Here is a 22363-nt window from a genome sequence, read left to right as displayed (position 1 = left end):
ATTTTTATACAATATTTGTATTTAAAATGAAGTATTTTAATCTAACAAGTGTAATTTATCAGTCAATTAAGTTGGGTGGATGAAAATAAATCTTTAAATAGAGGGAGTCTTTGTATTTTATAGCTATCCATTTTAAGAAAGATTTCGTATATGTTTCAAAATAAAAAAAAGTCTGTAATTATGATAAAATAGAGAGAAGCTAAAGTATTAATTTACTCTAACTTATAAATTACATTGACATATTACTTTTAAAATCAAAACGTGATAAAAAAATCCTTGTGAAAAAACATTGTAATTGTGATTGTGATATCGTTTCATTTCTTATCGATATTTCCCATTTCAGAAGGGGGGGGGGAATGAATTTTAGCTCACTGTAAATATGAAGGGTCTCATAAAAAAATCTCATCATTTTATTTGATTTTAAAAAAAACTTGAGAACAATAATATAACTTTTATTAATTACTTTATTCTAGTCATTCATCTTAATCAGAAAAACAAGATATATTCTTTATAAAATTTTGACGTGTATTTATTATTAATCAATTGGATTTACATATTTATTATCAATATTTGCATTCACAAACATTTGTTTAGCAACAAAACTTCGTCCATTCATATATTTATACGCTTTACATTTAATATAAACCACTTTTATCAAATGCACAGCTACGACGAGAGAAACAATTGGATACTTAATTCCCCCCCACCCCCAAAAATTTTACTCTCCTAAATGCATGAAAAAATGGGTCATATCATTCAATGGAGATATGTAATTTTAATACTCTTAAAAGTATTCTACGGAAAAAAATATAAATTATCTATAAAAATTTACAAAATAAACATAGTACTTTCCAAACTGCGTTTAAAAGTGTCACTTGTGGGTGATTTTGGTCTGAACCAAACTCACATTTACACCTTCATCAACTATTTCGGCAAGATGAACCAATTATTAATTATGCCTTCTCAAGTCAATGCTAGATGCTACGCTATTCTTCATAAAAAAAATAAAAACAAAAAAGATGCTACGCTAATTGCAAAATGGTGCCTTTTCTAGGTAACCTCGAGTATCTACAATCTGACATTCCATATCCTGAATGCTCCTCATTGCTTCCCCATGGATGGTTATTTCTCTACAGGAACACAAACGGTGCAGGTGAAGCACCTTCACTGTGGAAGGAAAAACTTGAATCAAATAGGAACCCAGGTCAAAAGCAAAGGGCTATCTTATTTAATAAAGCGGTTAAACCAACTCTTTCCCATTTTTATTTATAGGTCATCCCCTCCAAACACTCCACGCTCACCTACTTCACTGAGAGATCCATTTCAACTCCCTCCTATATCTTTACCCACTCCACCAACCATGGATTGGTTTCTCCCTCCTCTTTTCACTTACGATCCAGATCCCTTTAAAACCCCACCTACTTGAGACAAGAAATTATGAGTCCTAAGAAGAATTCATTAAGTTCTCCGATGGCTTGTGGGCGTTCTTCAACGGCAATGGGGGAGAAGATATCTTGGTATTGTGCTCTGTTTCTAGCAGTCATGCTGGTACTGAGTTGCTGCGAGTCAGGCACAAGCGAGTTGGGGATTGAGATGATGCAGGAGAATACGAAGAAGGGGTGTGATGAGATATATGTGGTTCGCGAGGGAGAGACACTGCAAACCATAAGTGAGAAGTGTGGGGATCCTTACATTGTCGAAGAGAATCCTCACATTCATGACCCAGATGATGTTTTCCCAGGATTAGTCATCAAGATTAGCCCTTTCACCATTCGATAAGATATCAGAGCAACCTCGATGTTTTCATTTCCATCGAGGAATGTTACGTGGAGCGAGGTAATATGGTTGTACTTGCGTTGTAGGTTGGATTACGTTTTCAGTCATGTAAAAAAGTGCAGATGGTTGATGAAGTGGAGTTGAGCTGAGAGAATTGATTCTCTCTATAGAGCTATATATACAACCCATTTGTCGTGTAACATATCAATCCCATGTGTAATTCCAGGACTTGGGAGTTGGGACTATGTAGATTTGTAATGTTTGGGGTTCTTGCTTCTTACATTCTCTATGTCGCTCAGACACTTTAAAATTTGCTGATAAACTGCCTGTGTTCTCCGGGATCAGCGCGCTCGTTCTAGGAACTTGTTAATCTCCTTCCCGCGAAGAGGTCCTTTTGAACTCTTGCGAGTTTGATAGTTTGTAGAGTAACGTGCATACGCTATAGAATCACTTTTTCTGGGCAAGAAAGACGGCAACAAAACGATGAGCCAGCAAAACCTTTTTTTTTTTTTTTAGTACAAATTAAAAAAAATTAGAATAAAAGTACAAGGTACCTAAAACGGAATCATCTTCTGTGCTCCGTCCAGATTTAAACCTTAAGCTATGGTAAGGACGAGATTGTTGCGACGCTGCGGTGAGGGCGAAAGCGGAGCAGAAGCTCTCAGCATAGGAGGACTTCCATCGACGAACTGAAACTTGCTCCTGGATAGAAGGGCCATCTTCATATCCCGTGACCAAGGATATGGTAGTTGTTGCCATTCAACACTGTGAAACAAGAACCTTGTAATTGATAAATTTCATAAAGAAGTTGATAACGGCGTGCTAGAACTTGATAGATATGTGGAGGAGAAAGAACAGTAGACTAGATGATGAAGGCAACGACAGTGAGATAAAAGTTCAGGCTCGCCAAGTGCAGTTTATATTTTTTTTTTTATCAAAGTAAAAATTGATAGAATTAATAAATGCTTATTACTAATTCGAACAGATATAACTTAGATGGTTGAAATTTAATATTAATTTTTATATATTTTTTATAAATTAATTATTCTGGACCGTCCAAAATTAAAATCTTTAACTTATAATTTTTTAAGTAAATATATTTTTTAAAAGTGCCAATTTAAAGATTATCTTTGTTTTTAATATTGTATTTATTAAAATATATAAACTATAAAAAAATTAATATTAAATCTGGATGGTCCATATTTTAAAATACATCTAAATAGAAAATTTATAAAATTAGAAAAAATTTTAAAATTAAATTGAATAATTCAAATTAAATCCTATCCAGATAGATAATGCAAAGGCATATTTATATTTTTTATAATTTTTTATTTTAATAAATATAGAATTAAAATTTTAAATTTCGACCATCTAAATTTAATTTCTACAGTCTAAATCTATTTTTGGAGGATAAAAACATCATTCTGTTATGTGCCAAAGACAGACCCGACTTTGCTAAAGTACTTTGAATGAGAGGGTCAATGTGTCTGTGACGGACTCATCTTCAGTAATCATCATAATGATAAGATTGGGACAATCAGCTCCATCCAGAACTCCACTTTAAGAGCTCAACCACTGTCCAGACAACTCCATTATCGGCCCTTCGATCACGGTCGTGGGATTCAGCATGTTGTCATAAGTAATGGCTGACATTTTACTCCCTTTGATCATGTTGTATGGAGAGGGAATATTTTTTTTGATTCCATTTATAATTTATCTCATTAAATTTTTATTAAATTACAAAATTTTTTCATTTACTCTCTGTTAAATATTCAAAAGATAAAAATATATTGTTAAAATATGTTTATTTAATAGAAACAAAATTAAAAAATTATTAAATTTTCAGACATAATTAATTAATTTTAAATTTTTTAATTTCAATAAGATATGCTAAAAATAATTTATAAATCAGACTAGAAGAATATTTCTCAATAAATTGCAATAATTATTTATAGATTACTCTCTCTAATTCAAAATATAAAATATTTTTAATTATAATTTGAATATCAATAAAATTTAGTTATATTTTTGTTTTTAGTTATAAATATTATAAGTTTTTCTTTTTACTCTTTTTCCCAACTGCCAATAATAAATAAAATGAAGGAGATAATGTTTTTTTTTAATAAAGTACAATAACATGAGAAAATGTGAATCTCTTTGCAGATCAATAAATTTTTAACCATCATAAAAAGTGAGAAAAGTATGATAAATATTAATAACATTATACAATAAACTAAATTAATAAATACAATAATAAAATTAAAAAAATTTAAAATTTATTAAGTATTTTATATTTTAAATCAAGATGAGTTGAAAAAAATATCTTATAACTTAGACACGAGGGAGTGCTGTTTAAGAGCCCTTGTCTAATCAAGACCAATTTTATGGCGGTCGAGAAAACAGATATCAAGCCTTCGGCGCAATAAATATATCTTTTTTGCTCACGCTTTGCACACGCGCTTGATCTCACAGGAAAAACGCCAAACAGTAAATATAAGGACTGTTTGAAAACTTATTTTAAAAATAATTTTTTATTCTTCAGAATAAAAAAATAAAAAAATTTATTTAATAATGTGTTTTTAAAAAATATTTTAAAAAATAAAAAATAAAATATTATTCTGGAGAATAAAAAAATAAAATAACTTTTAAATGTTCTGTGATTATTGTTTTGAAGAACAAGTGAGAATAAAAAAAACACCTATTTTTATTATTTTTTTATTCTCATAATAATAAAATAAAAATAGTTTCAAACAGTCCCATAATTTATTTCTCACCAAATTATGAAATTAACTATTGTCATACTCTAATTCTATATATTATTTGTTTATTGAAAAGATGATTTTATAGGAGACTAATTGAAGAATAATATTTGTTTGTAGGGTTAAATAAAAAAATTTTATCCTTAAATTATAAGTCTATGAACATTTTGTTTGGCAAAAATAAATGGGGTGTCACAAGGTGTGCCAAAGATGTGAGGTTTCAAAAGGATGAAAAAACTTAATTTTTAATCAAATATGGAAAACTCGGGCTCCCTTCCCACAATTTATTTAAATGTTAGAATGCGAAATTAATAAAAGTAATGTAGATGCAGGAAATAAGGGTATGCATTTTACCTGTTAACCCACAAATCCACCCATACCTGCCCGACCCATTCAAAAATGGGTCAACCCATACCCATTCAATTAGGAAGAAAAATGGGTATGGGTGAGTATTTACCCGTATGTGAATAAACGAGTGGGTAACGGGTAAGGCTGCGGGTGGCCCATACCCACCCGTTTATACTATATTTTTTTAAATTTTTTAGTCTCTTAAAACACCAGTTTCCAGCCCAAAGTTTGTGTATGTGAAAAAAAAAATCAGCCCAGACCACTAGGCGCAGATCATTCATGAACATAAAAAAAACACCATTATGCATTACTGACTTTGCCTTGAATCCTGACTTCGAAGTTCAAAAACAAAAAAACTCCTGTTACCAATTTGCTGTTGTGTGTGATTTGGATAGTGGATCTAGATCTACAATTTTGCATTGCATGAGTGATTAAGTAGCGAGTGTGTGCCTTAACTCCGGGGACTGACTCCATTCGTTCTACCATTTGCAGTCACACTTCACCATTCACCTTGTTCTCCAGCTTCTCCCCCGTTTGCTTGAGTTACAAGAGAGCTTCACTCGTTTGTGGTTGCCACTCGCCAGTCACACGTCATCCTTGTTCGCTTAAGTCACAATCATAAGAGAGCTCCACTCGTTCACAGTCACTACTCGCCACTTGTTAGTCCTACCTCACCCTGCTCTTCAACTTCTTCCCCGTTAACCTGAGTCACAATCGTGAGAGAGCTCTAGTCATTCGCTTTGCCGTTTACAGTCGCCAGTCATTCTTCACCTTGTTCTTCAACTTGTCCCATATTGGCCAGAGTCACGAGAGAGCTTTCAGCTTCGCCTTATTCTTCAACTTTAAATCAGTTGGTGCAATATGCAATGATTTTAACTTTAACTTCCTCTCACTACTTTAACTTCAGCTTCCTCTCACTATCTCTCACATTGTGCTCGAACAATCTCTGATTATAAATAAATAATATTTGTGAATTATGATGTTAAGTGGATTCGTGCACCACTGTGAAGACCCTTTTTTTTTCACAATTTTGCCATGATCTTGAAGTTTTGATGAGTGATTTCTGAAAGTGGTTGCTACAGGTAAACATGTGGCCTAGACCTGCCTGCACCTGCCCATACTTGTTTGCACTCGTTTAAAAACGGGCGGAAATAGGTATCGGTGGGTACGGGTGAGTGGCCACCCGTTTACTCATAAATAGGTGGGTAACGGGTTTAGCCATGGGTGGCCCATACCTGCCCATTTACACCCCTAGCAGGAAAGTAAAGATACATTAATTAAAGAAAGAGGTGGCGGGCTATGCCGGCCTTAAAATAAAAAAATAAAGACTAAAACTACATGATAAAAAAAATAGTAGACATATATTATAGGAATTTGATACGTAATTTATTGATGGTAATGATCCTCTTTTGATAAAAGAAGGCTCCTCTATTGGTAGATGATCTTGGCTTGGCGCTCAAGCCCCATGATCATCACTTTCCTTAAATTTAAAAAGTACTTCCTCCATTGTAGTCACTCATCATGGGTAGAATATGGAGATGATGGCCTGGACAAGATTTTGACTTAGTGGCTAAGGTTTCATAAATATTCATTGTTAATTATTTTAAGGTTGATTAAGTTGAGTTGAGTTTAGGCTTCTAAATTTATAATTTGGGTGTAAATAATGCCCCTCACAGACAAATTGGCCGAAGCCTTCATAGGCCAATTTTATATGGATATTTCTATTGGCCCTGCTTCTAAGTGTTGTGTGAGCAGTATGTCTTAGAGGATCGACTCAGTCCTATTCTGAGTGATGGTTGATTTGGTACTTTTTTTAGGACACTCTCGTGGTTGAGGATTAAGGGCTAAATGGTTTAGCATAGGATCGAGTTTCTTAAGGTTTAAGACCTCAAGTGCTGGTTTTAAAATTAGCCCTTCAAGTTATGAGGCCTTAAGGGCTAGTTCTATAAAATCTAGTTACTGTGGGGCTCGATCTTATGGAGAGAGCTCTTGGGGAGGGAGCTCCTGTGGAGAGGGCCTTGGCAGAGCACACCGTTTTGACTTTGGCCCTTGTGGTGCTGGCTCGTGTGAAATTAGTCCCTATGATGAGAGTCATTGAAGAGAGAGTTCCTATAAAGAGGGCTCTTGCAAAGCTTGCTTTTCTGATTTTAACCCATGTGGTGCTGGCCCGTATAAAGTTAGCCCTTATGAGGTTAGTCCTTGTGGGATTAGTGGCTTAGGATTCGATCTCTTAAAATATGACTCATTTATATCAAAGTCATTTGAATTTGATAGAGTAGGGACCACAAGAAATGACAAATCAGGCCTTATGGTTTCAAAAATTGATAGTCCAAGTACCAGTATTAAAGAAATTGTTAGCCAAAGACCTTTCTCATTTCTTTGTTAGAGCCCTGAGTTTTTTTTTACAGACTTTTGATTTTTTTCCCACATTTTAGGTAAAGTTGTCTACTTCTTCTCAGCTTGAAAACTGGCTTGAATAGACACCTTGGAGATGAAGTCCTCTTGGTGAGCCCATACAACCTGTCCCCTAAGCTTTTTAATGGTGACTTGACTCATAGGCTCGACTTTAACCTTAAGATCTCTTCGTCTTTCTTAAAGAGACTTGTGAAGAGCATTAACTTAGTGGTGCCACTCCTGAAGAGCTTCATGAAAGGTATCTTAGTGGTATATCGTTCTTTCTCATAGCGTCTTGTCCTTTGTCCTTTCTACTGGCCAGACGAACAGGCCTGTTATTGAGTTAGACCCACTATTTCTTCTTTAAGAGATGTTATAACGGTCCTCATTGTTGATCTTTTAGTCGAAGGGCATATTGAGAGACTACCTCAAGTCCATCTATGATCTGAATGTAAGAGCCAATTAAAACTTGTTCCTACGACAATCTAGACAGCATAGTGAAAATGTTCCTTGGCCTATCCTTCAGAGTCTGCAACAGAGCTCCTTGCCTCTTGTCAGCCTGAGATTCCAACTTCTCCTAGGCTTTGGCTCGCTCTTGTTCTCTTAAGTTTCTCTACTAGTGCATGTGAGGTCGTTGCTTAGTTATCAATATGACTTTGTATAATGGCCAAAGATAAAGCTCCAACATCATTAGACACAATAATAGAAAGTTTACCTGAACAAGAGGATTTAAGACTCTCGTTTCGAGCAAGTGCGTAAGGCATTCCTTGAGGAGGTGTTACTTATAATCCCATAATCACTATAGTGCAAAAGGCTGTGCAGCCATGTTATTTAAGTCTTAAGACTTAGGTCCATTCTTTCCAACAACATATTAATCCTCGCGTGTCTTATGCATTTTGTTCACGAGTGTCCCACCGAGCATGCCAAAATTTGTTCGGCAAAAACAGAAGAGTCACAAGGCGTGTTAGAGATGCAAGGGTCTTAAAAGAATAAAAGAACATGAATTCTGATCAAACGCGGAGAATCCAGGCTCCTTTACCATAATTTACCTGGATGTTAGAATGTGAAGTGAAAAAAAGTAATGTATATGTAGGGAAGCAGAGATATATTAATTAAACAAAGAGATGGTGGGTTATACTAGTCGTATAACAAAAAAGTAAAAACTAAAACTACATAATAAAAAAAATATAATAGATGTGGAGTCTAGGAATTTGACCGATAGTTTGTTGTTGATGATGATCCTTTTTTTATGAGAGATAGTTCCTCAATTTATTTATGATCTTGGCTTGAATTTAGAAAACACTTCCTCTATTATGGTCACTTATTATGGGTGGAGTGTGATGGCCCAAACATGGTATTGATTTAGCGGGCAAGGCTTCACAAATATTTATTTTTAATTATTTTAAGGATGATTAAGTTGAGTTAAGCTGGGCTTCCAAATTTACAGTTTGGTTATAAACACATCTATAACCCTAAGTGTATTTTTAATGTAATATTTTATTTCAAAATTTAGAAATAGTACAATGTGGTCCTTATTGTTATGTTCATTTTAATTATCGTTAGTTAACAAAAAAATTATAAAAAAAGAATCTCAAAAATTTAAAGAAAATAATAAAATTGTTTACATAGTACTTATTTTGTAATGGATCTCATATTTACAGGATTTTTTTTCCCGAAATCTACAGGAATGAAAATGAAGATTTTCTTACCGTTAGTGAAGATTTTGTCTTTAATTGACTATATGTATAGCAAGTTGAAGTCAATAAGTATACCAATTTCATGTTAAACTTAATTATTGTTAATGCAATTAAATGTGATTTTATTTGATTACGATTGATTTGTAATTTATTACTTGTTAATGTATTTTGTCAAGGTTAACTTATCTCATATATTGTGATTATATTGACATTAATTGTAAATTGATTGTATATCCCATTAAGAAAAAGTATCATATATGAACTTTCATTATCGCTCTGTTGCTCTTTTCTAATTCTTTTATGCCTCCGGTTCCTTTTTGCACCTTTGTTGTTAAGTTTTCCCCTCCAAACTCGGCCAATCCTCATACTTCCAATACGTGATCTAGTAAAAAAGTGGAATTTATTATTATTATGTTTCTACATCTTCTAATTTCAAAATCCTAACCACGTTAATTTGGGAGTTTGAAACTCCAACCTTTTTTGTTTTTGTTTGTTGTTTTTTCGCCGAAACTATTGGATTCAATTTTAATTTGAGACGTGTGCAAATAATATTTACGGAGATGAGAATAAGATTATTTTTATGATTTAGTTTTTATTATATACTTTGAGCCTTTTACCCAATCAAGTAATGAAAATCATATAATTAATTTAAAAATAATTATTTGAATATAAAGGATAATGTATTAGCGGGGGTACCATCAGTGCCTTAAGCATGAGCGCAGCATGAATACTGGCGAACCCAATGCGGTCTTGGAGGATAATTATTGAAACAATAATGCTACTGTATACAAAAAAATTATAAAATATTTTTATAAGAGACTCACATTTTAAAATATAAGATATTTTTAAAAAATTAAAATTTTATTAAATGAATTTATTTTAATATTAATCTTTCTACCTCTCTATTTAATTTTTCTTCCTATTTTTTAATATATTAAATAAAAAATATTTTTATAAATTTATATTTTTTCAAAAATAAAATTATTAAATTTATTTAATAAGATTTATTAATATATAAAATTTTATTTAAAAATATATTTTAATTTGAGATAAAAAGAGTATTATGACAAAAACTAATTAGCCAATTGCCCACATGTCAATCAGGGAGAAAAATGTGTCGCAGTCCCGCAGACATGGCTTCATAGTACGAAGACAAGTATGCTTTTATATTACTTACACTCCTCCAGTCGTCTTTATAATACTAAGGAAAACATTAGCTTATTAATTACTCTCTTTATTTTAAAATATAATATATTTTTAACAAAATTAAATATTTAAAAATATTAAATATTTTTTAATTTTTTAAAATATAATTATTTTTTTTTTAAAATACTCTTATCAATATTAATTTTATATTTATTATAGAGTGTTTAATAATAATAAATATAAAAATATATGATTAATTTAAAAATAAATAATTATTTTATTAAGAGATAAGATTTAATTAAAAATATTTTATATTTTGTAATAAAAGAAGTATATTTAAAAATTTAACTTGTCAACATTGTTCTTAAGATATATATTTTAAATTTTTAATGATATATTTTATCTCACAAATATTTGATAAAAAATAAAATAAAAAATTTATAATAAAAATATAATATAATTTGTAAATAGAGAAAAAAAATCTCGACTGCATTATAAATAGTGTTTGGAAGATTATACAGGAAACGGGGATTTTGGGTGTACGTGTATTGGTCTCATTGGCGCTATAAATACAGCCAGTTTCTAGTTACTCATTTCTGAGGCTTTCGTATGTCCTCGCTCGGCGACTCCACCTTTCCCTTCTCCTCAAAGCCGTTTCCTCCTTACTGCGTCAATCATGGCCTCACTGCGCAAGCACCCTTGTTCTCTCCTCTCTGTTTTCCTTATTCTACTCCTCTCAGGTGCATACCACTCTTTTCATTCTCTATTCTCTCCTTTTTAGCTTTTTAGTTTTCTTCACCAACCCAAAGTTCACATTTTTAACCTCAATCAGTTTCTTACAATACTTGTCATCACAGAACAGTGGATTCTGCAACTCGAGGCTCGTCACCATATCCACCGCCCTAAATCCGCGTCAAGGAAACTGTTCGTTTTTGGTGACTCGTACGCGGACACCGGAAACATCCGAAGAGGACTATCTAAGGTCTGGAAAGAGCCTTATGGGAGCACCTTTCCCGGCAAACCCGCCGGTCGATTTTCCGACGGAAGAGTCCTCACCGACTATATCGGCATGTGTACCCTGCTTTTTTGGCTTCTCTATACTTCATATTTCACTATCTGATGTTGTTTGGTTCTCTCTTTTTCCAGAAAACTTATTCATTACTCAATTGATTCAACTTTTCTTTTTTCCTTTTGCCCTGCTACTTCATAATCATGTCCCATCTGTATTCTACATTGTCTCTCTTTTTCCCCTAGAATTATTTGTTCAACAGCATGGTCTGTTCTTTACTTTCTTACGTGTGACAGCATGCTTTGGCCACTTTTCTCTTTGTTAATACCATTAGGCATTAGTCATGCTTTCAGCACGCTCTATCGTAATTCTTTAGTACTACTCACTATCACATTTCTTGTTCATGGAAATTGCACATTTAATTATTTCTCCTGTTTTAAAGTATAAAACAAAGTTTAAAAATACTGTGCATACCAATAAAATATAATAATTATATTTTATAAATTTATTTTTTTAAAATAAAATTATAAACTTTTAAAAATATCCCTACATATTTAACCATTATGATATAATATTATTTTAATTTTCTCTCCATATCTAAAGAATAATAATATTAAAAAAAATTATTAGTAAAACTTTATTTTTTTAAAATTATTTTATATTTTAAGATAACAATGTTCCTAACTTTATTTTATAATTTAAGATGGAAAAATTTCTCAAAAGTAGTTATATACTATTCTCTTATAATTTAAGACTCATTCAGCATGTATTATCATCACTCTTTTGTTATCCCCGTAAACTTTTAAATGGTTACTGTAGTCTGTACGCATGCTGTTTTTTCATGAGTAAAAGTTATCAAAAGCCTGTCCTCCTTTACTGGTTAATCAATCATTACAATCACAGACAAATAAATAGAATAATCTATTCCTCACATTAGCCAACATCAATCAGACGATCTTATGTAGTTTGCTGAATTGTTAACGAACTCGTACTGATGATTGGTGCAGCTAAGTATTTGAAAGTGAAGTCACCATTGCCTTTCGGAATGCTAAAACAACAGCCACATCACGGCAAATATGGGATAAACTTTGCTTTTGGTGGAACTGGTGTTTTCAACACCTTAATTCCAGGGCCAAACATGACCACCCAGATCGATCAATTTGAAAGCCTCATCAATGGCAATGAAATCAATGAATCCGACCTTGCCAAGTCAGTTGCCCTTGTCTCCGTGGCCGGGAATGACTACAGCAACTTCTTGGCCACCAATGGCTCGATCAGTGTAAGTATTTTAGATATAAATTATATATTTAAATAGTATAGTTCGATCTTTTCTTCAGGTTTAGTATCATCATTTATTCAATATACAGTTATGAACACGTACGGTCAGGCTTAATCTGAGGTTATACTGATGGTTCTCTGTTTTCTCATGTACATACATACATATCAGGGCCTATCTTCTTTTGTTGGCGTAGTGGTGAATCAGACGGCTCTCAATATGCAAAGGATTCATAAGTTGGGAGTGAAGAAAATTGCAGTGACTTCGCTACCACCTCTTGGATGCGTTCCCGAGATCACAGTCTCATCGTCATACAAAGCTTGCAACGATACCTACAACACGCTCGTCTCGATTCATAACAGCTACTTACTGAATGCAGTAGAGAAGGTGAACGGAGAAAGCGAGGAGAATTTCAGCTTCGTGATGGTTAACCTTTATGAAAGTTTCTTGTCAGTGCTGAATGCCACCGAAAAACAAAATAGCCATAAAATGGAGAACACGTTTAAGCCATGCTGCGCAGGGGTGAGCACTGAGTATTCGTGTGGGAGTGTAGACGATAAGCAGGACAAGAAATATAGGGTTTGTCAGTATCCCAATGCATCTTTCTTCTGGGATATGGTTCACCCCACACAGGCTGGGTGGCATGCCGTCTATAACAAACTGAGAAACACCTCTGATCTTCAACAACTTCACTACTGATACAAACAATAACAGAGAGAGTTTGTTTCTGTCTCTTTGGTAGAAAGGAAGTTTGTGGTAGTAGTCAGCATGTTTCGGCCGTTTTTCGGGTGTGCAATGAGTCGTAGTTGAGTAGGATTTTGCTTTAATGGTCTTTCTTGTCCTGCGAACCAGGTGGGGAGGGCGTGTGTGATTTACTCAGTTATTTTTCTTGATAAGTATAAGAAGCAGGTTCCATTTTCCCCGAGTTATTGAAAGCAATGTGTGTAGACCTCTTCCTGTTAATATTTCCATGTTATTCTGGTTGAATTTTGTTTAATCTGTCGTGAAATCTAGTACGCGACAATTAAGGATCACACGACGGATTCGCCTTTAGAAACGGAAAAGGATTCGGCGGTGCTGATGCGGGGATCTGCTTTGCAGGGAAATTTAACCGTCCGCTAAATTTAACGCGCGCGCACCTTTGCACGGCGTAGCTCAAATGGAGACATGATCGTAGCCACCGATATGGGTGACGGGAATCGCGCGTGGTGTGGATTCATGGATTGAGAATATAAATAGTAAATAGAATTCAAGTTTACCAACGTTTAAAAATAATTATATGGGGAGATAGGTGTCTCTTTTCCTTCATTACCGATCAATCAAAGTTTTTTGAAAAAATTATATCAAGGTACCCACAAATTTTGCAAAATAATTCTGAGTTTCAAATCTTGCGTATTTTCAATTTGATTAATGATATTGACAATTGGGCAATGACAATTGTAAATGACCCTTATCTAGTTATAAATGCTTTTAATCAAGTTGTTAATATGTAGAATTTAAAACTTGAAAGTATTTTATAAAATTTGTAGGATCTCTCGGTAATAAATTTTCATCTGTGGTACCTGGATATAAATTTTTCAAGTTTTTTAATGGTTTAGATTTAATTTTTGATAAAATTATTATTTTACATAAAATATATAAATAAAAATTATAGTTTTAAATTGTTTAGATCAAATTTTAATAGTTCATCAAGCCAAAAAAAAATTAACAGCCCAAATTTATTTATATATTTTTATATAAAATTAAAATTATAATGTTATCAAATATTAGATCAGAAGTGTTAAAATTTTGATGTGGTGATAAGGACAAAAGGAGGGAAATGGATAATAAGGAAATAGGATAAGTGAATAAATTTGTGAAGTGAATAGACGAAAGGGTTTGGTCACGGATATTATCTTCATCGGAGGCCAACCTTCCGATATTAACCTTCACATATTAGGTCCAACTTCAACATGTAATAATGGCATATGTTGCAAGTCCTTAAATGGTTTTGAAGGTTTGTCTCTTTATTTTGGATTTTCTGGTGGCAATTCTCACAATACGTTTTTGGGCTCATAATCACAATACGAATAAGTGCATGACAATTAAAAAGGTTAGGGAATCCACGTCTGATATCATCATCATGCCCGAGTTGACCCATCTTTCTATTCTCTATGTTAACAAATATCGATCATTAATCAGTTCCCCTAGTCTGGTAATTACCTAAACATTCTCCCCTAGCTATCCATTACAATCAATTCACAAAGTTCCCTTTCATTTACAAAATGGGATTAGAATGATAGATAAGTCTCCAATTAATTTAAATTAATTAAGTCCCAATCACTTTTGAGGTAATAAATTTCAAAAATTTACAATGTTAGCTCTCAATTTTGTAAATTTATTATGATAAATTTATAATTTATATTTTAAATTTTAACTAAAAATAAATTTAATAATGTTAAAATTTAAAAAATAAATTATAAATTCATCACATGAAACTATAAAATTGAAAATCAAACTTACAATTCATTTGATACTTTAAAATATTTAGTTAAAATTTAAAATATAAATTATACATTTATCATATAAAATTATAAAATTAAAAGTCAAATATACAATTCATTTGATACTTTAAAATTAATTAGGAGTTAATTTAAATTAATGGGTCCACTTGTACCTATATGTCATTCTCCCTTACAAAATTTGCATCAGACTCCAATCCTCGTGCAGCCGCTTCCTCCCCCATGGGCTCTCACAGCCACCACTTGTCCATCCTCTCTCTCCTCCTCTTTATGTTTGTCTCCGTCTCGGGTATCAAAACTCCATCCCTCTTCCCTCGCTAATTTCTTTAACTGTTTTCGTATTTATTGATTTTACACACACCTACTCGATCAGCCTTCTGATCATTTTTGTTCTGGCAGAGCAAACTCGAACGGCAGTACAGAGTAAGCAAGGGATACATCACAAGCATAACTTTCGCCCGACTAGTATATTTGTTTTCGGAGATTCCTACGCCGATACCGGAAACAGCCTGAAAGGGAAATCGAGTGCTTGGAAAGCCCCTTACGGAACAACCTATCCGGGCAAACCCGCCGGTCGTTTCTCCGATGGCCGAGTCCTGACCGACTTCGTTGGTACCTCCCCGACGTGAATATATGTCTCTGTTTTTAGCTTACTTTTTCCATTGTATATATATATATAACGCAGTAACTGAAGGAGAAGGGGTGGACGCAGCAACGTACTTGGGGCTGAAATCGCCGGAGCCGTTCGGAACGAGGAAGACGATGGCAGAGAATGTGAAAAGAGGAATGAACTTCGCTTTTGGGGGCGCGGGAGTGTTCGATGCAGATATTGGCGCGCCGAATGTTTCCACTCAGATTGATAATTTGGAGCAGATGATCAAACATAAAGTGTACACCAGCGAGGATCTCACCAACTCGGTGGCCCTCGTCTCCGTCGCTGGAAATGATTACGCCCATTACGTGGCCACCAGCGGCTCCTTTGAGGTATTTATCTCCCCCTCCTCTCTCTACGCCTTCCATTCCTATTTTTATTATATTTTCCTTTTTCCTCCAGATAAGGATTTCATTCCATTCCTCCTCTTCTCACGTTCATACATAAAATAAAATGCCCAATAAATAAAGAAAAAATTGTCATACAAGACTCCACCATCAAATTAATTGTTAAAAAAAATTGAAAGTGATTTAATATTGAGATTCTTCACTGGGAATAATTGATGAAGGTTAAATGACAAAAATGCTCAAAAATTGAAAAGAACCTTCATTGTTAATATGTCACAATGCCTTTCATTGTCAATAATTTCATGTTAACATCTAATACAAAGTTTTTTAATGTCAATATGTCAATTTAAAATATTAGAAATAGGTATATTCAATCATATACATCAATTCTTTCACTATATGCATTTAAATTTTAATTATATGTAAGAAAACTTTTATTTATTCAAATAACACCTTTTAATGTTATGAAAATTCTTAACTTAAAAGCATTTTATAATACTAAGAGCAATGATATTTAGTCATATGCACTTTATGAATTTGAACTCCAATAATATGTAAGAAAGCTTTCATATATTAAAATAATATTTTTACATATTTAAATATCACTCATTAGTTTCCCTTACGAATACTTTAGAAAGCATATGCAATCGTCCTACCTCAATATGAGACTAGTCTTTAATAAAATGTAAATTTTTTTCACATATTCAAATAACACTTTTGCATATTGGAATATCATTCATTAATTTCTCTTATGAATATTTTTGAAAGCATATGCAATATTTCTTTCTTGATATGCGATTAATCTTCAACGAAATTTAAATTTCTTCCATATATTCAAATAATATTTTTGCATATTCAATAAATGAAAGCTTATGTGCAATTTTTTGAAGTGATATTGGAATATCCAAAATGGTTATTTGAATAAATAGAAGAAAATTTACATTTTCATGATATTCAAAGTACATATTCAAATATGGTTTAGAACTTGAGATATGAATACTGCATTAATGTTGTGTTTTTTAGAATATCACAAATGCATATTCTCAAAATGTATATGGATATTGTAAAAATGCACATGAATATTCTAAAATCACATATGAAAATTATGAAAATTTACTCATTTTTCATGAGAACGCCAAAAGATATTTTTAATGATTACTATTGTTCTGAAAACTTAATCAGACCAATTTAAAGTATAAAGAACAAGTGAACAACAATTGAACACCAACAAATTGTATTTATCATTAAACAATAACATGCTTTTACATTCCTTAACAACATAAACTACATTACAATAAAATAATACAAAAATTTAGATATTATTTGCCAAATACCTTCAGGTGCAAGTGCAACATTCTCTTAACAAAAGTAAAAAGGTCTAATGTCATTTTCTTCCACATTTCATAATTGTCATTTTCAAATCAAAATGTCCTCTTCTCTCTTTTCCACTAAAGTTGCAACTCATGTGCATCACCAAATGAGACTTAATCAATAAAGCCCCAACATCTACATTTGCACCCTCCACCTGACCATGTGCATTCCTCATTTTGTCTACCCTCTTAGAAATAAGCATAATCATCAATCAAGCTTTCATATAGACATAAAATTTTTGCCACATCTGTAACACGTTTCTTGTACTCTTGTACTACAAATTATCGCTCACAAATAAGCAATGCTCACTGACAATTTAAGATCTTAACCAAATTCCTCATGATAATAAAAAAAAAAGATCTCACTTAACCATGATTTGAAATTAGATTACATGACTTAATTATGTAGCACTATATAAATAGCTATAGATAGCTTAATCGATGGGATTTGGGAGTACTTAAAATGAAGTCATTAACGAAAGCATTAAAGAAATAATAACCGCAAAGATGTTCAAATACTCAAAATTAACACAGCAAGTTTTCAACAAGAATGGGGTAAAGATAAAGTTTTCATTAAAAGCATCAATACATATTCATACAAATTAAGTCTGATCCGGGCAGATAATGAATATGGGAAAGAGAGAGGTAAAAGCTTTCATTATGAGGTTCCCTCCTTACAGTGTTACAAAACTTGCTACATAATGTATAAAAGATCATAAATAAAAAAAAATTATGGACCGCAAGTTAAAGCTGGATAAAGTACAAGAGAGAAGGGTAAAAATTTATTATTCATAGTGAACAATAAATATCAAGCGTGCCAGAGACATTAAGTCTCAATTAATAATAAAATGATCCTGAGCTCCTTAACATAGTTCACTTGGATATAAAAAGATACAAAGTTTTAATAAAATAAGTATTTGATTTTATTGAAATACGAGAAGTCACAAATCTAAATTGAAAGTAAAACTAATTGATAAACTAAGGCTACAAGATGTAAAAGTGCAAGTCTTTTATTGAGTGTTAACTGTTTTCTTTTGTATTTTCGTCTTTTATTTATAGTGTTAGAATAGTGGTAGCCCCTTCCTTAGTACCCAACACATGTTGTTTAGGAGTCAGGATCTCACGAAACTCATGGCACGCTCTTTATTTCAAGTTCTCCATTTTTTATAATTAGCCCGTCTTACCAAGATATCTAGGCATGATGTTCGTAGATTCAAGAATTACTCAAGATTACGTCTTTTGTGCCAACGGTTCAATGCTTGTAACTGATAAGATTTTGACATGTTTATTTTATCGTAGCCTTTATTGAGTTTCGAGGCCAACCCTTTTATTTATATGGGGTCTGACTCTTTAGTTACTCAATCCAACTAGTCCTATGACCTGTCTGAGTGATGTTTCATATTCTAGCCCAAACACCTACAAACCAGGGCAAGGAAAGGCTAGTATACAAAAAGAATGACACTAAACAATAGTTGCTAATCTAAATATCTACCATGCAAGACGTTAAAATTTTCAACCATAAGCAAAGGTTTAAGTCTTATGTGGACCTCATCTCTTAGAAGATTAATCACTTTTTTGATCATGTACAAAGCTGTCTTGCAAGAGTTCTTGTCTCTGAACGCCAACGCCTATCTTCCATCTAAAGTTTTGGCTTTTATTTTCCCATAGCATATCAAGTCTTGTAAGAAGAACTTCGATATTCAAGTTAATGAAGATAGAGCAAAGCAAACCAATCCATCATGCTAGAAGTACGAAAAGGAAGTAACACTCATATATGAAAACTAAGGAAGTAACACTAAGAAATCCATTATGCAACTTTAAGCTAGAAGATTTGTTAAAACTAAAGATTCAAGCTTAGACATATCAAATACATTTCAATCCAAAATTTTAAATAGAAGTCAAAGAGTAATAGAACAACAAAAAGTGATAAACTTTTGTAGGTATCCTAGACCTCAAAGCAGAAAGATTCAAATCCATCTACAAACAATTTCTATAATTGACTTGCTCCAAATCATTAAACATAAAATTCCAATTCAAAAAATGATTAAAGGTATTAGGAGGTGAAAAAGCGAACCTTCATTCACAAAGTTCCAAGGATGCTGAAGACAACGACGGCAAGAGCCCATCGTAAAGGTAGTGATCCCCCCTTTCCTTAAATTATCCTCCAACGCCCCCCTTGTAGTGGTAATTGATCATCTTCTTTACCAGAGTAGTCGGTTGGGAGGAATGAAGTAGACAACAACTAACGTAACATGACAAGCATAGTCCAAGCAAAAAACCAACGAGGGTGGGTGAATTGTTCGTCACTAACGCAAGACTAGCGACATACTTCTACATCATTGTCAATGTTTTGGATTCCTTTATCGCCATCGCCACTGGAATCACGCCCACTACTAGTCATTACCATCAAAATCATAGAGCCAAAACTATTGCATGGGAGCTAGAGAGGACGGAGATGGGGAGAATTTGGCAAGGGTGTTTTAGTCTTCTGTTGCTTCCGTTTGATGCTAGAGAAGGGCCTAATGTCCCAAGTCCTTCTTAGCAAAATGAAATTTGGTGAAGTCTTTCTGAGCAGTTTTTCCATAAATAAACTATCACAAATATATATTCAGTTTTTTTTTTAACGTTTTGTTCTTTCTCGTGTCACACTATCTGAAATTTTCATAGCATATTCCGGCGTAGCTACGTACGTGTTATGCTATCAAAGTCCCTTGATACTTTCTTTTTTATACATCTCTTCACACATGATCCCCGCCCATTTGTTGGTCGGTTTGATTTTAACACGCATACCCTGTCTAGAGCGTGTCCTCTTAATATATATAATCACTGCACAGTCCGCATAAATGACATCTAAACTATGAACTATGATTAATCAAGCACCATGTTCTCTACAAAACGGATAACTTTTTGGAAGATTTTCGTTCGATAGATTAAGACTGGCGGCAATTCATACTCTAACAGCCACATTTCGCTCTCAGCCAATGTGATGACAAATACTCCAGGATAGGAGAAATTTTTGTGATGTTCCAATTACGAAAAAGTCAAAAAAAAAAAAAGAAAAGAAACCCACTCTTGTTGGCATTCTAAATTTGGGCCAAGTGTATTTAATGGGACTGGCCCGGTTGACTTTTACATATCCAGCTTCCACGACCCAATTGAAAGCCTGCGCATTCCATTCGCCGTTTTTTTCGTTTGACCCTCTTTCACTGTAGAGATCAGTAGACTTAGGAATTAGCTTAGGATCATCTGAAGCGAGGTTTGCTTCTGCGCTAATGCTGCGCGCACTTTCTCTGTCTTGTTGCATGGATGAGGATTGAGAGAGATACAGATAAAGATCCTGTTTCTCCCTGATTTCTTCTTGTTCTTTCATTTTAGTCTCTGGTAACTTCGCTTTACCTTAATTATACTTGAGATGCAATGCTGCTGTTTGATCTCACCGAGGCTGTGCTATGATTCATCCGCAGGGCCTGCCGTCGTTCATTGCGTCAGTGGTAAATCAGACAAGTTGGGATTTGATGCGCATCCACGAGCTGGGAGTGAAGAGAATTGTGGTGAGTGCTCTGCAGCCCCTGGGTTGCCTTCCCGTCATCACCTACTTCTTCTCACTCAACCGCTGCTATGATGCCTTCAATACCTTCGCAATTCTCCACAACCGCCTCTTGAATCAAAGTCTTCTTCGACTCAACCGAATCACTCGCAGACACAACCAATATTCCCCAACCTTCCTCCTTCTTGATCTGTACGCGGCTTTCACTTCAGTACTGAGCCACCCCTCCACTTATAACATCCCCCAGCTCTTCAAGCCATGTTGCCTCGGAGCTAACAGCTCGTATTCGTGTGCCAGCGTAGACGACAACCATGTGAAGAGATACAGTGTCTGTGATAATCCCAAATCGGCTTTATTTTGGGATTCGGTTCACCCTTCAGATGCAGGATGGCATGCTGTGTATACCAAGCTCCGAACCTTGAGGAGTTTTCAACAGCTTCGAACTATCCCTTGAACGTATTAACTAAGTCAAGCAACTGAGGAATAATAGTCCGGCCAGAATCGGTTTGGACTGCAATTTGTTCGTTGTTACCGTTTGACCCTTTAACTTTCAGGTGTTACCGTGGCGCATTACATTGACAAATGTTTAATTATATAGCTTCATACACACACACACACACACACACACACATGCGAGAACGATGTATTCTCCTGAAAGTTAATACGCAAGATATATATCTACAGTTAAAATGTTCGTACTTTGTTGAATTAGCAGGGAGAATTAATCACACCACACGGAGTAAAAATGAAGTCGAATGTGGTTTACCTTGATCTCTTTCCTTCGTCTCATAGTTTACGAAGACTTTACCAAAGAACTTTATTGGTTGTTGAGTTAGAGCATGTTTGGTTTTTTGCTTTTAAAAATAATTTTTTTTGTTTTTTAAAATAAAAAATTTAAAAAAAATTGTTTGGGCAAATATTTTGAATTTAATTATTTTTAAAACTTTTTTATTTTTAAAAAACATAAAAAATAAGCTTAATTTCATTTTACCCTTTTTATTTTCAAAATACATTACACTTGTTTATTAGAAATTACAATCACCTTACCAAGCAGGTAATCACTATTAACTATTAGTAATTATTACTATCAATTAATTTTTAATTCTAAAATTATTTTTAAATTAACACAATCAAACAAGTTTTTTTGTTTTGAAAAATAATTTTAAAAATTATATTGCAAAAAAATTTAAAAATAAAAATTGTAATACACAACCAAACAGGCCCTTAATATTATGTTTTTGCTTTTTGTTTCTTTTTCTTTTTTTTTTCTTTGGTTCCTTTTTCGTTTGTATCCCTCCTATTAGGTTCAATTTTGTATAGTCAGATAAATGTAACGTAAATGCATAACATTTCGATTATTATTGGCTTCCGAAAAACTAAAGAATGCATAAGCATAAGATTTCGCGTACGTGACCAAATGAAACCAGCGGATGAAATCAAATTGGTTAAACGAGAAATTTTACTTTTTTTGAACCATCTAATTTGATTTGATTGATATTCCAGAGAGCACTTGAATTCATTAGAACGTGAAAGTCTTAAGT

The 22363-nt window shown here is 33.4% G+C and overlaps 3 protein-coding genes across 6 annotated transcripts; all 3 read left to right on the top strand.

The window, feature by feature from the left end:
* Positions 1–1402: 1402 nt before the first annotated feature.
* Positions 1403–2120, top strand: LOC129285884 (uncharacterized). The gene has a single exon (XM_054921837.1). The coding sequence runs from the start codon at positions 1438–1440 to the stop codon at positions 1777–1779; it is 342 nt and encodes a 113-aa protein (XP_054777812.1). The 5' UTR covers positions 1403–1437; the 3' UTR covers positions 1780–2120.
* Positions 2121–10703: 8583 nt separating this feature from the next.
* Positions 10704–13402, top strand: LOC129290035 (GDSL esterase/lipase At5g03610-like). Its single transcript, XM_054926755.1, has 4 exons — positions 10704–10860; positions 10978–11187; positions 12137–12408; positions 12577–13402. Exons 1-4 carry the CDS (start codon positions 10797–10799, stop codon positions 13102–13104), a joined length of 1074 nt encoding a protein of 357 aa, XP_054782730.1. The 5' UTR covers positions 10704–10796; the 3' UTR covers positions 13105–13402.
* Positions 13403–15057: 1655 nt separating this feature from the next.
* On the top strand, positions 15058–21547 carry LOC129290089 (GDSL esterase/lipase At5g03610-like). 4 transcript variants are annotated; one of them, XM_054926814.1, is made up of 4 exons: positions 15058–15195; positions 15306–15518; positions 15619–15890; positions 20740–21547. In XM_054926814.1, exons 1-4 carry the CDS (start codon positions 15066–15068, stop codon positions 21274–21276), a joined length of 1152 nt encoding a protein of 383 aa, XP_054782789.1. In that variant the 5' UTR covers positions 15058–15065; the 3' UTR covers positions 21277–21547. The 4 variants fall into 4 exon arrangements, with proteins under 4 accessions (XP_054782789.1, XP_054782784.1, XP_054782779.1 ...); XM_054926809.1 differs by having other exon boundaries at positions 15607–15890; XM_054926804.1 differs by having other exon boundaries at positions 15601–15890.
* Positions 21548–22363: the final 816 nt, after the last annotated feature.

This window comes from Prosopis cineraria, unplaced genomic scaffold (genome assembly GCF_029017545.1).
Source record: "Prosopis cineraria cultivar Desert tree isolate PC_DT_omini unplaced genomic scaffold, ASM2901754v1 PC1, whole genome shotgun sequence".
NCBI lineage: Eukaryota > Viridiplantae > Streptophyta > Magnoliopsida > Fabales > Fabaceae > Prosopis > Prosopis cineraria.
The sequence above is the reverse complement of the archived record's forward strand: the minus strand, read 5'-3'. Positions and strand labels throughout refer to the sequence as shown.